This window comes from Phlebotomus papatasi, chromosome 2, assembly GCF_024763615.1.
Source record: "Phlebotomus papatasi isolate M1 chromosome 2, Ppap_2.1, whole genome shotgun sequence".
Classification (NCBI taxonomy): Eukaryota; Metazoa; Arthropoda; class Insecta; order Diptera; family Psychodidae; genus Phlebotomus; species Phlebotomus papatasi.
The window spans coordinates 73,646,931-73,667,088 of NC_077223.1; the positions used below are offsets into that span (position 1 = coordinate 73,646,931).

At 31.4% G+C, this 20,158-nt stretch overlaps 1 protein-coding gene across 16 annotated transcripts in view; it reads right to left on the reverse strand.

Annotated features, from left to right (window-relative positions):
• The window catches only part of LOC129804327 (aldehyde dehydrogenase, dimeric NADP-preferring), a 32,766-nt gene that overhangs the window by 2,595 nt on the left and 10,013 nt on the right, over positions 1 to 20,158 (reverse strand). For 5 of the 16 annotated variants that reach the window (XM_055851534.1, XM_055851520.1, XM_055851522.1 and 2 more), the window contains 5 exons: positions 17,073 to 17,113; positions 16,602 to 16,660; positions 12,967 to 13,147; positions 11,948 to 12,762; positions 7,510 to 7,625 (listed from right to left, as the gene is read on the reverse strand). In XM_055851534.1, the coding sequence (XP_055707509.1) occupies positions 7,510 to 7,625; positions 11,948 to 12,762; positions 12,967 to 13,147; positions 16,602 to 16,660; positions 17,073 to 17,113 (1,212 nt within the window). Of the gene's footprint in view, positions 1 to 3,140; positions 3,257 to 3,625; positions 3,742 to 7,509; positions 7,626 to 11,947; positions 12,763 to 12,966; positions 13,148 to 16,601; positions 16,661 to 17,072; positions 17,114 to 17,282; positions 17,460 to 18,519; positions 18,580 to 20,158 lie in introns of those variants that run through there. The other 11 variants (XM_055851529.1, XM_055851519.1, XM_055851523.1 and 8 more) reach the window with 4 other exon arrangements.

Here is a 20,158-nt window from a genome sequence, read left to right on the forward strand (position 1 = left end):
GTTTATAACCAGTTCATTACCGGTTCCTAACCGATTAGAAGCCATTTATAAGCATTAGAAATTCCTCAAATTATGACGCCATTTGCAAGCTAGAGCTTCTTTTTTAACCTTTGACCTTAAAAATCCGTTATTAGGAATGATTCACCACCCGGAAAATTCTGCAGAATTTTGTGGAAACCCAGCAAAACTTCGTTCTGCAATTCCTCAATTTTTACTTCTTCTTCTTCTTTTTTAACGGCCATCATTCAAAAACTGCACTAGCGATCGTATCGGCAAATACAAAGCTATCAAAATTTGTCTCGAGTAAGCGAAGTCTCACACCCGTTACCTGAGCCCGATCACAAGTAGATTTTGATTCTCCAATAGTGTCTTGGATGAAAGGTAAATGGAACTCTATTTGCACAAAAAGTCGTTGAAGTTCGAAGAATTCAAATTCAATTTCGAATTTTCATACTAAATTTTCGAACAAGATGGGGAAAATTTATCAAATATCACACTAAAAAGCTCGTAAAAGAGTTACTCAGTGATTATGGAGTGATTAAATACTGGGGCGAGAACAGTAAACGTCGTTGTTCAGTTTTTTTCCTCACAACAATGTGAAGACCGTCACATTTTGACACTTAAGCACTTCGAAATTCGAACAGGACGTAACTTCCGCCACCTTGCGAAAGCATTAAGAAGTAAGAAAGTCTGTTTTTTAGATCTTCAAATAGATTTTCGAATTGTTCAAGATCTACTTCTGTACGGAAAGAATATCTACTTCTGTACGGAAAGAATGGCTGCTTCAGAGACGGTTATTTCAAATTTATACATTTTATTGGAAAAATCGACGAAAATATACTCAATGAAATGAAAAGAATAACTTTTTCATAAATAATAAATAATTCTAAAGGCCTCAGCTGAAAATCACATCGTAAATTTTTTTTTGTTCTCAAGAAAATTCTTATACAATTTATCAAAAAATGCAGAATTTTCGGTCGGGAGTATGTTTAATACTGCTATTTAATCCTTCTCTATAGACAGTATACCCTCGCAGTATTTATATATATATATGAAATATATCTTGAAAATCGTGATTATAAATTCTACCAAGTTGATAAATAATTTCAGAGAAAATATTCCAAGTCCATTTTGACAGAACGACATCTTGAGGAAAGTGCCGAAAATTCATAAAATTTTCTGTAGAAATTCTGCGGAAAATTTTACAGAATTTTCATACAACGATCGGATCCACCTTTAGAACAAAATTCTGTAGAATTTTCGGCAGTTACATTTTCAAATCTGACGAATTTCTGCAGAATTCTGCAGAATTTGCCGGGTGGAAATTCGTCAGATTTGAAAATGTAACTGCCGAAAATTCTGCAGAATTTCTGCAGAATTTCTACAGAAAATTTTATGAATTTTCGGCACTTTCCTCAAGATGTCGTTCTGTCAAACTGGACTTGGAATATTTTCTCTGAAATTATTTATCAACTTGGTAGAATTTGCAATCACCATTTTCATGATATATTTTACATATATAAATATGCGAGGGTATGCTTTCTATAGAGATGGATTAAGTAGCAGTATTAAACATACTCCCGACTGAAAATTCTGTATTTTTTGATAAATTGTACAAGAATTTTCTTGAGAACAAAAAAAAAATTTACGATGTGATTTTCAGCTGAGGCCTTTAGAATTATTTATTTTTCAGAAGAATTTCGGTTCGACAGAATGTATCAGGAAATAGACGGAGACACTGAACCTTTCTTGATTTTCACAATTTTATTCTCTACGACGTTTCGAGGATGGATGTCCTCTTCATCAGGTATATTCACAGAAATTTCTGTGTCAGCCAGTCAATATGGTGAACATCACGGATCAAGTTGTGATCAACGTTCAAATGCAGTGTAACAACTTCCACCTGTACGTGATTTTCCCTGCCACATTCGATACCTGATGAAGAGGACATCCATCCTCGAAACGTCGTAGAGAATAAAATTGTGAAAATCAAGAAAGGTTCAGTGTCTCCGTCTATTATTTATTATTTATGAAAAAATTATTCTTTTCATTTCAAGAAGTATAGGGTCATTTGCCTAAAGTGAGACAGTTTGGAAAGTTGGACAAAGCAGTGTGGATTGTGAGACACCACCTTAAAACTTGATAATAAATCAATTAAATATTTAAATTTTCGATAAAAAGACCTCCATTCTCTTTTCTGATGTGAATTCTGTTTGCTAATTCGTGTTCTTAGATAGTTACTCTATCTAAATCAAAAGAGTTTGTAATTAATTAATGTACAGAATTTAAATTCAGTGACCGTTAAGACGCGTGTTTGACAAGGGTTCCCCGCGCCCCCATGATAGATAAATGTTTTTTCTTTTAAAAAAAAATCATCTATTAATCTGTATGAAACTAATTTCAAAATATGAACAATCTATTTCAAGTATTTCTGGTACATTGACTGAATGGGTTAAAAAAGTTAAGACCAATAAATCAAGAGAGGTCTTTCTTTCCATTATTGTTGAATAAAAGATAGTTACACATAGTAATTCAAAGCAACATCTCATCTTTAATCAAGTACTAAAAATTTTGCGATAAAGCTTTCTTCAAAACCCAAAACAAAAGTTTGTGAAGAAATAAATTAACCGATTGTAATTCTCTTATTCACTCTGGCTACAAAATTATTGTTGAGCTTCTTTTAAATAATTCAATTTATTGAGCTCATTTGTATGTTTACAAAATGCAGAATTTTAGATTAGTTATTTATACAACAAACGTGCAAATTTTTGGGCAATTCACTTTCAATTTCATAATCTTGAGGAAGGTCAGTAAATATTTCAATGTAAAAACTAAATGCACATTATTTAATGAAATCGGTTAATACATTCTCTAAAAATTAAATGCTAATTTATTATTTCTAAATTCAAGATCAATGAACCTATTATAATTGTATAATGAAGATTTACAATAAAGAATAAAAAAGTATTCTTTAAAAAGTGAGCTCAATAAATAGTGAATTAATAAAAATCATGAAACAAAATATATATAAAAATAACAAACAAAGAGCATAAACAAGTTAATAAACATAAATGTACAAAAAAAAAAGAAATTGGTAAAAAATACGTCCTTATATGCATTTTTTTTTCTTAAATTTGTACCTGCATAGTGAGTGATCGTGTCGTTGGTACATAAACCACCACTTGAAGTACATTGCATAAAGAGCGTCTGTGTTTTGCTATTGCTTGTGAAGACATACATAGCCAAAGGTTTCGCCCTAATTGCATTGCAAATCAACAGACAGGACAGACATTAAAAAATTATTTTTTGCTTTGCAAATGACAAATTTTCTATGAAATTCTGTGATTTTGTGATTTTGAAAGCATTTCGATCTAATTGAGCCAATGCAAGTGATGCTGTAATGTATTTTTTACCAATATTTTTTACATAAAACACCAATTAATTCTCGTGGAATTTGCGATTATTCATTTCTGCATAAACATTTCCACGAGTGATTTGTTTCATGAAGCATCATATTTACAAGACATTCAATAAGCATATCAGAAATAAAAAACACAAAGACAGTTAGAACACATCTTTGTTAGAGAAGTATAAATATTAGATTAATTTATTAAAAATCTCCTACCTCCAATTTGCATTACTGTATCATTGACACAGATGCTACCACTTGAGGTATTGTTTATAATTAACTGATAATCTGCCTTCTTTTCTGAGAAGATGTACAACGCTAGAGGTTTATCCCTATTACCAAGCAAAATAGATTGATTTTTCAAAAGAGAAATAGAGAAAATAAGAAATTATGTACATCAGATACTGAAAAAAAAATAATAAAGCAATATAATCTGTGTAGCTTTGATAGTACATTATCATCGTGTTATCTTACAATAAATTGTCTTTATGAAGAGTTTATTGAACTAGTAGTAAATGGTTAGCCACCACCTTGATAGTGAGAGATATGAAAAGAGTGAAAATCTTTGAAGGAATTTAATTTTGTATTAAAATATACCAATACTTTACTGAAACTATTTTTAAATTTCTTTTTATCACCTCGTTGCTTTCATCAGGAAGTATTTTATATTAATAGGGAATTGATTTTCATAGGCGAAAATTTCACGAGATGATTGTAATTGTTGATCCTTCACTGAGAAAAAAAGGGGGTGCCATTAACTTTTTTTCCTCGTAACTTTAACACTTTTTAGGTGTAAAAATATATCAACATTTTTTAATGTTAATTTTGCACCTTTTTAAGTGTAAAATTAACATGAAAAAGGGTTAATTTAATCACTAATACACCTAGAAAGGGTAATATTTACACCGATTTCGGATCAATAATGCAGGGTAAAATTAACATTACCGGAATGTTATTTTAACTTTTTCGGATTTCTCTCAGTGTTTGATTAATCTCCGCCCATATTTTTTGACCACTCCCTCTTCAGGAACTATAGCGAACTCATACTCAAATTTTTAATCGGTAGACTTGGCAATAACGTCATTATTGTGTCGTCAATAGGATAAATGTCCTAATTTAAAACCATTTCCAGACGCTTTAACTTTGACAGAAGATTTAACACATTAAGTTCATATTTTTTTCTGAAGAGAATTACATAAATTTGCTCCTTGACTCTTCTAGAATGTTACTGTTTAGTGAAAATTCTTTAGATATAATTTGAAAACTTCTTAAATCCAAAAAATATACGCGAGCGTAAAATGCTTCTATTGGAAATATATTAATCTAAATGGAGACAAGGGAAAGTTTCTAATTGGAAACAGTGAAAGTGAAACCGCGACGAAAGGCTTCAAAAACCTTGTTGAGTTGCTCCTGAGTGCAGGATTTGTTCTTATTCCTGGTCTTTTCTCCTTGCCCATCTAAAACAATAAGAAAATCTCTCCATAAAATCATATTTTCAGTGTTTCCAATTGAAGTATTTGCAGACACTTCAGAAAAACCCTTTTTATTCACGAAATAGGTAAATATGTCATTTGAAAACTTCACGTACCGTTAACAATAAAGATTAGCACTTAATTTAACTAAAATTTGCCAGAAATATGACATAAATTTTAAAGAAAAACGAATAAATAACAATCACCTTATTGCGTTTTTCATTGGAAAACATGGCGAAAAGTTACACTTTTAATTTTTCTGAGAAATTTACAAATTAAAATTTGTGAAAATGCATTTATTTTCGCTTTATTTGGAGCAAAATTAAGTAAATAATGAAACTGTGGTATTGAAAATATATAAATATAATAATTTAGTACTGTATTTATCATGAAAACATTGAGGTTTCCATTTGGAGTAGCGAAAAATTTCCATTTAGAGCGGGTTTTGAATTACCTTAATTTACCCTATAACTCATCTACACCATGACAATTTGAATTTGTAGGCCATGCCCTCTGCAAAACTAAAATCTAAATTTTGGGTGGCAACAATACTTCTTGAAATGGCAGAGGATCAATAGGCGTGGGCTGCTAAATCTAGATGCACTAACTCCGCGACCTCAATAAAGCGGTCTTCAGACTAGAGGTTTAGACCAGTTCCCGAAGATCTCAAAATCCTAAATAGCAACCTATTTTATTGCCTTTTCTAAATTTAATAGGTCATTTGTCCTTAATAATCCAATCCTAACGTAAATTTTTCCAAAAAATCTTAATTGTTGAAGTGCTTTATTTTCGTTTCAACCTCAATTTCAAGGTTAAAAAACAATCTGAGAGAAAAGTTGCACATAGACGAAAATGTAGATAATAAAATTCTCTATCAAACCCACAAAACAGATTGTTAGGGACAGTGCTAGTTTTCGATATAATTTGATTAAATTTGGTAAAAAGTTCGATTTTTCCATGTTTTCTGACACATATGAGACTACAGCGCCCCTGGTGTCAGTTGTACGAACTCCATCTGTCAAAAGGATTATCGGGCATGTAAAGGAGAACAAATGCTCCCATATTAAGAAATAAATCGGTTCAGTAGAATCAAAGATATAGGCAGGCACCCAAGTATAAACGGCAAAAACGGTTTTGCCTAGATTCCAGGCGCAAAAACAAAATGAAATCAAAATGATAAGTATTTTCGTAAATCATTGGACCCTATCAATAGAAAAAATAGTATGAGAATCCAGGGACAAAAAAAAGTTTAAAATTGTTGCATATTGTTATAGATTTGGGTGAGGGAACGATTATACTTAGGCGTGGTTTTCAAATGGGCGTAACATTACTACACTCTAAATTGTTCTGTTTTTTTTTTCAACAAAGAAAGACAATCCCCAAATTTGGGTTTTTGATAGGAACGAAATGCACAATAATTAGACGTGGTCCTTAAATAGGCATAATCCTTAAATGGGCGTGTTATAACAACATATTCCTTGTGTTCCGACGTTTTAAAGATTTACCAGAATAGCGGATAAAAACTAGGGATATTGGTAAGGTCAATTCTTCAAATAAACGTGGCTCCAAAATGGAAGAGGTATCATTAAATTTTCTGGATCGAAGTTCGGATTTGACAGGGGGTTAAACCACAAAATGAGTAGGTTTGGTCTTCAAATGGGCATGTTGACAATATATTTTCCTGTTCCTCTTGTTTCAATAATTTAAAAGTAGTATCGGCAGGTAAGAATTAAGGATCTGAGTAAAGTGAAGGAAACCTTTTTTGTAGGATTTTGGTTTGACCGGAAAGCCTTCATCAATTCTTTACAAAGTTTCGAGGACCAATGGTTTCGGTTATAATCAAATCAGTCACCGATTTACTATGAGAAAATTACGTACAGGCAAGAAATTATTACAGTTTACTTGACTTACAGAATTGGAGCAAAGTTCCTGTCCTCAGATACAGTACACAAATGTAACTGACTTTCCGCCTGTACGTGATTCACATACTCATTTCGATTTTAGATAAAGAGGATATCAGTCTAAACTTCTAAATTCAATACTAAAAAACTAGGCGTGGCCTTTAGGTGGGCGTGGTAATTAAGTGAACGTAGCATAACCCCATTTTCCACATTAATTCATATATCCGTAATAATTTATTGTAAATCCTGAAAGACAGAAATTTCACAAAAGCTGCATACTCAATATTGCACTCGCAATAGGTAGATAAAATTCTGTAAGGGGCATGGCCTATATTTTTAGCGGGAGGAGCCTATATGCATTTTTGTCGATTGTAATAAAATAAGCAGTTATTTTGAAAGGTGTTACAACACCCTTAAAGAAATAAAATTATTTTAGCCATAGTTCCTTAAATGGGGCGTGACTAAAATAAACTTATGGGTGGAGCTTACTAATGTGATCAAATACAACCTTCCTGAAATAAAAGAAATTTAAAAAAGTAACAGTAGAGTTAAAGACTCCCCAAATTTTGAGCAATAGTAAACCAATCACCGGCAAACGTAATTTAAAAAAAAACTTTTCTCCAATTATTCACATAGAACCCAATAAACAAAGACCCAGTTTTTGTTTTTTGAATACAGAAAGAAAATGTAAAGTATTTCCAATTTTGGAAGGGTTTTTTCTTCTTACTTGCATACTGCATTATCGTGTCGTTAATGCACATACTTCCGGATTGTGTGCTCCGTACGAATAAATCCTGAATATCATTGTCCGTGGTGAAAATGTACATTACGAGTGCGAGAGGTCTTTTCATGTTTTTTTTTTAATCATTATTATTTTTTTGGAAATCGCACACGAAATGGGGGTGGTTTTGTCAGATCCAGCACGATAATGAGAATGTGATGCATTTGATAAATGGATGATGTGGTGTGGTATTTTTTTTTATAACATCGACAATTTCAAAATGCAAAAAAAAAAAAATAAAAACAAAAAAAATAAAAATGTGATATTTGATTTCAATGTGGTACTGAGAAAAAAGTGCCTTAGGCCATATTTGATATAAAAAATAAACATTAATTTTCTATGTTTTTGATTCTAATAGAAATAGAAAAAATTGTAATCAAATGAAAATGAAATTCCTGTAGAAGCTTTTAAACACTTTAAGAGTGCACTTTTTTGTCTTTAGTAGTCTCATTGATGGAACCAAGAGTAAAAGGTCTTACATCTGACTTTAGAAAATCCAACAAAGTCTGTTTTGGTATATTTTTGTCTCTATGAACGACAGGAAAAAAATACCCCAAAATTTTAAGTAATTTTTCTGACGATACGGACGATATCAATGACTGATAATTTTCACTCTAATGAAAAATATTATGTTTGAGTATTGTAGTTTCGTTTACCAAAACGGTTTTCAAAAAAAAAAAAAAATGGAATTATAAAAAGTAATTAAAATAATTTTTCAATACGACAATTTGAAAATTCGTCATTTTTAAGCCTTAAATATTTACTAGGGTAAGTGTACCAAATTTCGGCCAGCTTGGAATTCCGGCCACATATTTTGTTCCTAAAATATTCATATTTTTTTGTTTCTGCATTTTCTAGAGATTATACAATGCAAAATAATAACAAAAAAATATCGTTTCGACGAGCAAGATGATCTGAAAAAGGCATTGGAAGAATTCCGGAAAGGCAAGGAACTACGAGAATGAAGGTGGCTGGAATAGGCCACCAATACTATATCTACATTTTTATTAATTTTAAAATGTATTAAAAATGATTTTAGAGAAAATAAAGACGATAAACTGTGTACAATGTTCCAAGTAACACTCCTTATAAAAAAATAACAAAAAAAATCAATTTGTATTAAAAATATTACATTTCAAACTTGAGACTTTTGCGTTTACATGCAACTGTGCCGAAATTCGGCACACTTACCCTATACAGTAATTATCTGGGGACTTGCAAAAATATCCTAGATTCCTTCATCCTTCTTCTACTTTGCAATTATGTGCAAACATAAGAAAAAAATTGCTTTATGTAGTTAAGAAAAATTATTTTCTTTATAGGACACCGGTGTTCCAATCGTCCTTAAGGCTTAATGCCTTACTTCGAGAACCATACAAGATTATATTTAGAAAAAAATGCTTTTTAGGTTTTCGCCTATTGATTCGTCTCTTATAAGATTACCATAGATAATTCCAAAGACTATTAGCTGATTTTCTTTTAAGTTATTAAGCTATTGAGACACATAATGACAACAACTTGCTCATACTCAACCACTTGCAGTACTAAAACCGAATGTCAAAGAAATAAACTAAAACTTTTAATATTTATTAAACTACATAATTACGGTACTTCCGCGTTAATTATTCTGAATTTGCCTCAGAAAAAGAAACATGTCAAGTGTTTAATCCAGATTTTGCTTCATAAAATAATATTTTAATAATCTTTAATTTGTGGAATACCTTTTATGTAGTTTAAGTATATAGTTTAATATTAACGAAAAATAATTTATTTAATTTAAAAATTTTGTAATATGTATTAAGGCCCTTAAATAGATAATATTGTACACTTTACGTAAATTCTTAGTAAAGTATGACTGGCCCTTTATAGTCTCGGTATCAAAACACGGATCTGACCTGACACAATTAAAAATACTTTTTAATTAAGTTCTAAAAGTTAACATATTTTGGTCAATGAAAAAGAGGTAATAAAATATTCCATTTAGCAGAAAAATATTCTATTTTAAGGCCTCTACACATTGGAAGGGAGAAATTTTTGTCAAAAATTGCATTTTTCACAGAATTTTGACGTTTTCGTCTGCAGCACAACAGGCAATTTCTTTCAAAGGCATTGTTTTTATGATAAAAACTACTCAGTAAATAATGTAAAATTGATCAGAATAACTTTTAACCGTGCTCAAGGTGCCAAAATTTTGAACTTTAAACTTAGTATTTCTTTTTCAAATACTCTTAACTCTTTCACGTCATTAGGGTCATATATGACCCGGGGAAAAACATTTTTTTTGACTATTTACATTGATTAAAATCTATCGGTTTGTGCACGACATCATAATAGAAAGATGTAAGATTCTTGGCTAATTTTCTCAAGACTCCAGATATTCAGGAAAAGAAAATATTTGAGATCAAAAATCACTAATTTCGAACTTTGTGAAATGACTTTTCTTTTTCAAAATTTTTTATATTAATTTATTTTTTTCAGCAAAAAGTTCTTTAGAAACACAAAATAGAATGTCCAAAGATTGTATATTGCATATTTTGATATAATAAACTACTCTCAATTTTCCAGAAAAGCGTGTAGAATTTTCCGGGTCATATATGACCCCATGGTCCCCAAGGGTAACAGTGTTTTCGTCCCAAACCTATAGCGAAATGTAGTTGGGACATTGTTTTTCTTCGTGAAATGCAGGTGGGACATCTTGCTCCTGGACATTTCATCTTATATCTGATGAATTATAACATATTTTGCAATATTTTAGGGTATTCTGCAAGCGTTTCATATTGTGCAATTGTATTGTTTGTGAATAAATATGTGGATAAGTTTATTTTTGCCAAATACCACTCAAAATATTGTGACAGTGACTGTTCAAGGGATTTCCAGGAAGATTCCTTGAACACCAGGAGTACAGTGTTCATCAAAGCAATCTAGTTTGCCATGGTTTTGGCCAAATTAACAACTTCAAACAAAAAAACTCTCAGAAAGCCCGTGATATAGATTTTGAAAATGGTAAATACACTTCCCTTGAGGACAACAGGGTCATATATGACCCGGGGTTTTTCCGAGTTTTCACGCAATGGAAAATTTTTTTCCTCTCTGAATTATTATATTTGATCATAAAGCATTAGGAAAAACTCAATTTTACATGAATTCATCTGCTGAATAAAAGTGGGACGCGAAAGAGTTAAATGGCAAAAAGAATAACTTTGGGGTCAATGGCCAATTAGTATAAATGAAATTAGAATTTTCATATGTAACTCAAAATTTTTCAAGACTTTCTTATAGTTTTTATTACCTTTAAAACTAGAGGTAATAAAAGGTTAATTTGCAGCAATATAAATTTTTATTTTACATATGAATCTTGAATAAAAAGGCTCGCTTTATTTTTGATGTTCGGAGTTCCAATTTTTTTATGTTTAATCTTCAACTTAAAAAAAAAACCTTTGTTACCTAACACTTCAATTAACTGATCAAAGTGATAATTGTTTTCTCATATCTATTTTTATATTTAATTATATTAAATAATTTTTTAGACTATCCGTAAACCCATAAAATATTATTACTGAACTTATTTTAAATTTAATTTGCAATAAACTCAGATTTAAAATTTAGTTTTGCAGTTTTTCTTTATAAGTAAAATTGTTAGATTTTATAGGAATCACGAGAAGTTTATTAGTTTTATGGTGTCTAGACACTAGAAGCAATTTGCGTCAAAAATTGATTTTTTTAAGGAAATTCTGACGTTTCTGCCTAGGATAGGGAAAATTTTTCCTTAAAAAAGGCATTTTTTAAAGAAATTTCTCAGAGGCCTTTACGGACAATAATGTTCAATTCAGGGGTCTCTCGACATTTCATTTTTCCATACGTTTTTGTATAGATGCACTGAAGACTATTGGCAAGTTTATTCCTAAAGAGAATTGACTTATCAGTCTAATATATTTCGAAATCGTGCATTAAAAGCTATCTAAAAATATATAGGTCATAATGTTCGCCAAAATTATACAAGAACTACGAGCAGATTTGTTTAGGACGCGGTGCAATAGCTGCAAAATTTTTAGAAGGAAAAGTGAAAAATAGCTTCACTTTTTATTAGACTTGATGGGCCCCTGGTTCAATTGATTTAAATTAAAATCAAATAATAAGATCACTCAAATAATTAGAATTTCAAAGCTCAATGTTGTTGTGATGATGTCTAAAATCAATTACATCTATTTAAAATCAAAAACAAGATTAAAATCTAATTAAAATTTGAAAATTCACAATAGAACTTTTTTCTCAGTTAAAAAAAATATTTTGGGTAAATATGTAATTCTTATTTTAAATGAGATGCAAGTTTCTTTTGATTTAAAAAAAAATAAATTTAAAAAGAAAAAAGAAAAAAATATGTTACCTTGCATTGATGAATTTGATGGCATCGTAGGCGTTTTCCACATTAACAATGGGTAGAATGGGTCCAAAGATTTCCTCTTGCATTATTGGATCCGTGGGTTTAACATCAATCAGGATGGTTGGTTCAATGAATCGTTCATCGGCATCTGTATTGCCTCCTAGGGCTACATTTGCCGATTTCAGCATACCCACGAGACGCTGATAGTTCCTGGTGTTGACAATTCTGCACAAATCTGGGCTCTCTTTGCTGTTCTTCCCATACCATTCCTGAAGGACTTTTCGAGCCTCTTCGAGGAATTTTCCTTGAACTTCCTTGGAGCATAGCAAATAGTCGGGAGCAATGCACGTCTGTCCGGCATTGATGAGTTTTCCCCAGAGAATTCTCCGGGTTGCATAGGCAATATTGCAGGAATTGTCAACGTAGCAAGGACTTTTTCCGCCCAATTCCAACGTTACCGGTGTTAGATTTTCATTAGCTGCCGCATGAACGATCTTGCCAACACGTGTTGATCCAGTGTAGAAGATATAGTCGAATTTTTCCTTTAGTAATTCTGTGGTTTCCTGCACACCACCCAGAATTACAGGAAAGCACTCATTGTCTAGATACCGAGGTACTTTGTCAGCTATAAACTTTGCACAGTTGGGTGATACTTCACTGGGTTTGATGACCACACAATTTCCAGCTGCAATTGCTGCTGCAACGGGCAGGAGGGTTAGCTGAAGTGGATAATTCCAAGCACCCATAACCAATACAACTCCAAAAGGCTCCTTGTAGATGTACACGCCATCGAGCATATTCACAAAGGTCTTTTCTGGCTACAAAGATCACCCAGGAAACATGGTAAAATCATAAATTAATGCCACTGCTAATTACCAAGTAATTCTCCGTGAATCATTTCTCTTTCAAAGTTTAATTCTCCCCTTTTTAAATTTCCCATTACAATAGCGCAGAAAATGAAAGTGGCAAGTGCTCATTGCATAAATCGTGGCATTTGCATTATTCTTTGAGAAATCACATACCTTCACGGGCTTTGCCCAGTCTCTCAAGTGCATCAGAGTGTTCTTGAGATCATTCTTGAGAAACTCAATCTCAAGAATATTCGATTCTTGCTTGTGACGTCGTAAATCTGCCGCAAGTGCAGTCTCCATCTCTGTCTGATTCTCTTCGTAGAGTCTCATAAGCTGTTTCAGTTGTTTCTCCCTGATTATCATTTTTTTGCAACAACAATTATTTAGTCATCATGGCGAGACGAGATCAAGATCGAGGGGCATAGAAGAAGAGAGATGTTTTATTCAACATTGAATCAATGAGAATGAAATTTTACACTCCTGAGTAAAACAGTTACAACATTTGCTGAGAAATTTGCAAATAATTAAAATTTATAAACTGATATCATTCAATTTGTTATTATGAGATAAAAAGAATTCGTTGCTTCTAAAAATTTTTGAAATTAAATTTTGAAATCGTATCTAACTTCATGTGGTTATAATTTCCTCCAATTTCTCCTTCTTCCACCCCTGAGGTAGTTCTGACTTTTCTTAGTGTGAGACAGATAGTGATCCTCTCAAGTGTTCCTCACATTTTCTTGCATTTCTGCTATTTTCCTTATATTTTTTGTGCAAAGTAACATCATAATGGTTGTTTCCATCCTATGGTAATGTAACACTCGAAAAAATAGTCCGAATACGTAAAATACTCAAGAACGAGAGTATTAAAGCCCAACATTGAAACGTCAAAATTTACTATGGCGTCTTTTCAAGTTTCACAAGAATGTTGTTCTATTTTTGGTAAAAATTGTGCCTTCGGTTCAAACATTCAAACACTAAAATAAAAGAATTGTAAAGCTGCTAGTTCTAAATTTACACGGTACGGATTGTGTAGACCCAGATAGGCCTAGGTTTATTTTCTTACAGCTGAATGTTGAATCGCAGTATAAAGATAATTCGAGGATGATCCACCATTTTCTAATGTTTGAACGAGAAATAGAATAAAATTAAACAGTGGATTAACGTTTAAGCGAAAAATTAGACCCCCGATTTCGGAGGTATAATTTTTGGCTTAAATATGGAAAAAACCTGTCCACATCGATCCGTAAATTCTTCCCGAAAATACTGTTAAATGATACCAAATTGATATAATCTGCACTTTAGTGGATTTAATGAAAAGAAAAAAGGCTTGCACTCTATTTACAGCTTCTTAAAAAGCCAATTTTGCCTGAAATAAAAAAAAAATATCCACCAAACGTGACTTCAATGAGCCGTCACTGAAGCTGGAGTCGCGTATTTTTTTGCACCCCGAAAACATGCATATTCTTTCACAACCACAATATTCGTTCCTATTTTATATTAGAGAATTTTTTAGCAAGTCTGGTAGTTCAAGATTACCAAATGACGAGAAAAAGCCGTGGAATCTTCCTAAACCGAACGAAAACATTAACGAATTCACATTTTCTTGCATGCCGGAAAAGCCAAAATATGGGGTTGCCGTATAAGAAAAACAGCTTACGCCAAAGCACTATTTCACGTTTCTGCATACGAAAAAAATTTAAACCTAGCTTAATTTTAACTCCAGACTAATGCCCTGGACACACTTACGGCTAAAGTTCAGAGACGACTAAGCCCATTCATAGCCAGGTCAGTTCGTGACACACTACAAACGAGGCTTAGTATTCACTGGTATCTACAAAACATAACTTTCGAGGGTTTTTATGCAGATATTTCTAATAAAATGCACTAATACTCCTTTGAAAATTAAGCTACTTGTAAATTTACATCACAATTCACGTATAACAACAGGAATTATTCACTAGAATCACCTAAATTGGCTTAAGTCGCGAGACAGCTTCCAGCTCACAAATAATTGTAATCAACAATAATTATTGTACGTGAACTGCGATATAAATTTACAAATAGTTTTATTTTAAATACAGTACATGTACATTGAAATAAAAATATCTGCCTAAAAACCCACAAAAGCTATGTTTTGTGTATACCAGTAAATGCTAAGCCTCATTTGTAGTGTGTCACGAACTGACTTGGCTATGAACGGGCTTAGTCGTCTCTGGACTTTAGCCGTAAGTGTGCCCAGGGCATAACGCTAATCTGTGGTTCAACTCAAGTTATTCTTCGTTTCAACATTCAGCTGTTAGTAATCAATATGAGAAATGAGGACGAGCATCGATACATTCAGACATCAGCCTTAAATATAGAAGATCAGGTCGATCCTCTTAGTTCATGAGCTCAAATGAATTTATAAGGATTAGAACATCAGCACTCATTTTAATAGTCAAGCTTAATTTGGATATTTTTAGGTACTTTTTCTAATGTCATTAGTGCCACAAACTTAGAAAGCTAAATCTAAAGATGGTGAAAGATTGGTGTGACGGGAAAATCAGACTGTACATCAATTGGAAATTTATGAAACTTCAATTCTTATTCACAAATATCCTAGACCCTGTGTGTAAAATAGTTTAAGTTGATACTTTACTACCAAATTTTTCAAGCTGAATGACTATTAGATTGAGTCAATTTTCAGTATAACGTTTGATAAAGTCACTCTATCACTGAAATTCTTCCCCAGAACATCTTTGTAGAGTGTTGTAGGGTAGGGTAAATACTTTTTTTCTAATTAAAACATACAATTTGAAAAAAAAGTCGTACTTGTTCTGAACATATGTAATTTTTTTAAGTTATCAAGGCTCAAAATATAAAAAGAATCCACTCTAAAGCTAAATTGGAAATGCTAATGAATTTTTTAAAGCTAGTTTACTTTTTAAAGCTAATGACATGGATCTCTTAGACTATTACATACTAAAAGTGTTTAGATGAACTTTTAGTACATGAAGCAGTAATAATATTAAAGTCATGATTACAAATCTCTGAAGAGGATTAATAAAAACGATCACTTAAGCACCAAATTTTGTTGTCAAATGTCGTTTATTTAATTCTTTAATTCTAGCAATTCCAAAGAAAATATTCTAAAATTAATGATAAACAATTAATCGCAGTATCGTATGAAAATTCGTTCACAACAAAGCTATCTCAATTTCAGAACTAATGTGTATGTTTTGGTTTTTTTTAATAAGTAATGACCAGTGCACAGTAGTTTTTGTTTCGTAAATATGTTTTTGACTTTTCTGTGAGAGTGAATGAAACCGAGATCTAGTTATCTCGTTCACTCTCTTATGTAAATTTGAAAACATGTTTACAAACAAAAGTTATTGTGCGTTGGGCATAAGGGATGAAATGCAGGATGTTCTCAAAGTTAATATTTAAAATTCATCGAATCGATGGAAAGGCTATGATGATTTTGACAAGTCAAGGTTGGCACCACTTTTTTTACATTACGAAATGACTATTTATACGAGTTCTAAGGAAAACAAAAGTTATATTGTGATATTGTAAAGTAAATAGCTCTATATAGCAGAAGTGTTAGACTTTGTTCTTCAATTTTAGCAAATGAACATAAACATTTTTGGTCATTTGAGCCGGCCCTTGATAATATTTTTGTTTCAGAATATTGGATTTATATAGGATCTCCTATAAGAAAGGTAAGTCAATTTGTACACTTGAATATGCAACAGGAAACTAACAAGTGAGAATATTTCTAGCAAATGCTACAACTTTTTCATTCAGCAGTGTTACCTTCGACTTACCTGAAGTCTACATCTCGGGTCTTGCCACTCGCAAAAGCGGCATGAGCCTTTTGCATAATCTGCAAAATGAATGATACAGAGAAGAAATTACTGAGATTGCCGGAGAAGTGATAAAAAAGGCAAGCGTCTTTTGTAGAGAAATTTCAAGTTAATTCTCTGCGATCAAGCCATTTCACTCCATGTTTCCTTCAATGTATTTGTGTTAAAAGTGAAATTTTTGCCTTCCGACCGACTTTTCAACATCATACTCTTGCACAGTGATCGCATTGGCAGAGTTTCTTACATAAATAGCCCCATTTGATTCTCAGTGAAAACTCTTCATAAATATTTTCTCCCCCATGGAAAATCATGCGGAACCGTTCTTGCAGTAAATGAGTGTCGTCATGGAACATCAATTATTTCTATTCTAATGTGGGTGTTGGCAAGATTTTTCAAATATGAGGAAATAATATTATATAAAATGCAACTTACATCGGCATATGTGGACATCTTCTTCTCGTTGGTGAACGTATCTGCAAGAGAGAAAATATCATTAAAATTATCTCCGGAAGAAACTGGTTGGAAAGTAATAACAGAGGGTCAATGCCTTGGACATGATGCGTTTATCTTAGTTTAAGAAAAATTGCATCAGTAAATTGATATTATTGGAAATTTTAAGTATTTTTTCTTCTCCAGACTCACCTCTAACCATTTTTGAAATTTTTATAATCAATTAATTGTTGAAAAAGTATATATCTTTGCACAAAACAAGAGAGTGAACATCACACAACTCCAAATACAAAATAATACTTGTTTCTGAGATTGGTCGATTGACATTGAGGCGCTGTACTTTCACGCAAATTGTTCACCAGAGGGCCCCTCAACATGAAAGAGATTTATTTTCAAATTAAATGTTTAACGACCAATCTTATTGTGAATACTTATTTTTAAAAATAATTTCGACTGCAAGAATATATCTTTAGTAGAGTAAATCTTAGGATAATCGTTCATGTTTCGTTTTAATTAAATCGTCTTTGGTAATAATCGCACATTAAAAATTGTTTCAAAAGTTCTCATAAAACCTATTATGAAATTGTAATTTTTGATCAATCTTAATTACTTTAATGGATTAATAACAGAATTAAGCTTATTTTCTTGGAAATATCTTTAGAATTTTCGTCACGATTATAAAACAATAAAAATAGAAGATCAGAGTGATAACAATTAAACATACCTTATTTTAAACAGCAGTGAATTAATGATTAGAAAGGACTTCAGAAGGGGATGATAGTGAGAAAATTGCTGTATTACGTTGTAATTTTGAAACTTAAATCGATGACCTCTTTTATAATAATTTTAAGTAAAAATTGTCGCTTGAATTTTTAACATGAGAATACACACTTGGACAACGTGGAAAATGTTCCTTTTTTTCACTTGATAACCTTATAAAATATTTAACAAGTCCTTTGACAGTTCGTCAATTACGTTAGAATAGCAAAAAAGAGGGGCATATTTTATCAGAAACTTTGTATGTGACTTGCAAAATATAAAGTTCACCAACATTGCACCTATTTATCATACATCGAGTACCTAATTTGACCTTTTGGAATATAGGTATAAATAACTTCAAAATTCTTATCAAAACAGTGAGTCGAGTGATAAGTAATGTTTGGGTAATGGTAGCTCTGGGAGGCTCAATTCTATTTTTATGGAACTCAGATTGTGTGATATCATGAAAAAAAGGAAAAAAGTAAGCCGTACAAGATAGACTTATAATCTGTGGTATGGAATGTTTTATTAAGAGTATTCTTAGATGCCACTTAAAACTGATCTATAGTGAAGTTTTACTTCAAAGTAGTATGAAGAAGTTCACTGACTCTCAAGATTGTGAAACATGTTGACAAACTACTTTTAAAAAAGCACAAAAAAGTCAAAATACCCCTTTAGTTGAGAATCAGAATGCAATTCAGCACCGCAAAACTCTATAAAAATCAATGTGATACTAACCCAGAACAACTTTAGTCTCAATAGTAAGACTCAAACTGAGATTGAGTTTATTACATGAAACGAACATTTATTTTCATTACCAACCAGTTCGGTTTTCCATTTCAGTATCAGAATGCGTATATTCAATTCAACTTTATGCGTTATGTAAGCATTTATTAAATATTCTACACTGTTAATGTTTTTTTTATATATATTTTGTTAATATAAAAATTTTCAATGTTTCTCTTTAGTGCAAAAGTATTACTAATAAAGTAATAGAAATGAGATACTATATGCCATTCAAGAAGATATTTTAAATTAGAAATGATCGATATTACTTTTTCTTTTAATTTTTATAATCATATAGATAAAGAGAAAATTAGGCCTTTTTAAATTACGAATTTCAAATTTACTGAAAATATCATTTTTGAGAAACTTGTTTTGCAAAGTTTGTGAATTAGTGATGTTAAGGCCTTGTAGTCGACCGGTTCCTTAACTCGATCAGTGAAATTAATTAACCATTTTTTTAAAAAAATGTTTTATAGTCAATTTCTATGAAATTTTTACTAATTTGCATTATGTGTAACGTAATAGATCTTATAATAATAGACAGGTTATACCATATTATAGTAAATCTAAGTAAATTGAATAAATAACCCCACTAGCCGTCTACAGGATCTTTACTTTGAGTTATTTAACAATAATTCAGATTCTCTATATGTATAAGCCCAATATTTATTGGAATTTTCCAAAACTTTTCCCTTGCGATATATTTAATCAAAATTGATTATGTGATCTAAAAAGTAAAAAACTACCCTAATATGTGACATTTATTCAGAATTCAGACATCTTCAGTTCTCCTTTCCTGTTATTTTCAAATAAGATTTTTCTTGTTAAAAATCGATTTTGGAAAATTTCTTGAAAAGTATATTTAAGCTAAGGTAAAATGATGTGGGAAATAGTTGTAGAAGTTTTTACTTAAAGGCTTATACAGAATTGGGAACAATTTTCATCAAAAATTACTTTTTTCAAAGAAAACGTTGGCACTACTGTACACAGAAAAAATATTTTGTAAAAATGTTCGTAAATGTTTGTGAATTCGTGTGAGGGAGTTACGATATGCTCGTGAATCGTTTAACACACAAAACAAGTTCGTAAAAATTTGTACTTTTTTTCACAAACATTGTTCGTAACATGATCACTTGACGAGCATTTTTTGTGCTTTTACAAACAATTATTCTTAAATGTTCGTAAACATGCAAAAAATGTTCGTAAAATTTTGTCATTTGTTCGTAAATGTTCGTAAAATATTCTTCAGATAAACAAAAGTTTACGAACAAATGATAAAATTTTACGAACATTTTTTGCATGTTTACGAACATTTAAGAATAATTGTTTGTAAAAGCACAAAAAATGCTCGTCAAGTGATCATGTTACGAACAATGTTTGTGAAAAAAGTACAAATTTTTACGAACTTGTTTGTGGGTTATACGATTTACGAGCATTTCGTAACTCTCCTATAGGAATTCACAAACATTTACGAATATTTTTACAAAATATTTTTTTCTGTGTACGTGGGAACGTCAAAATTC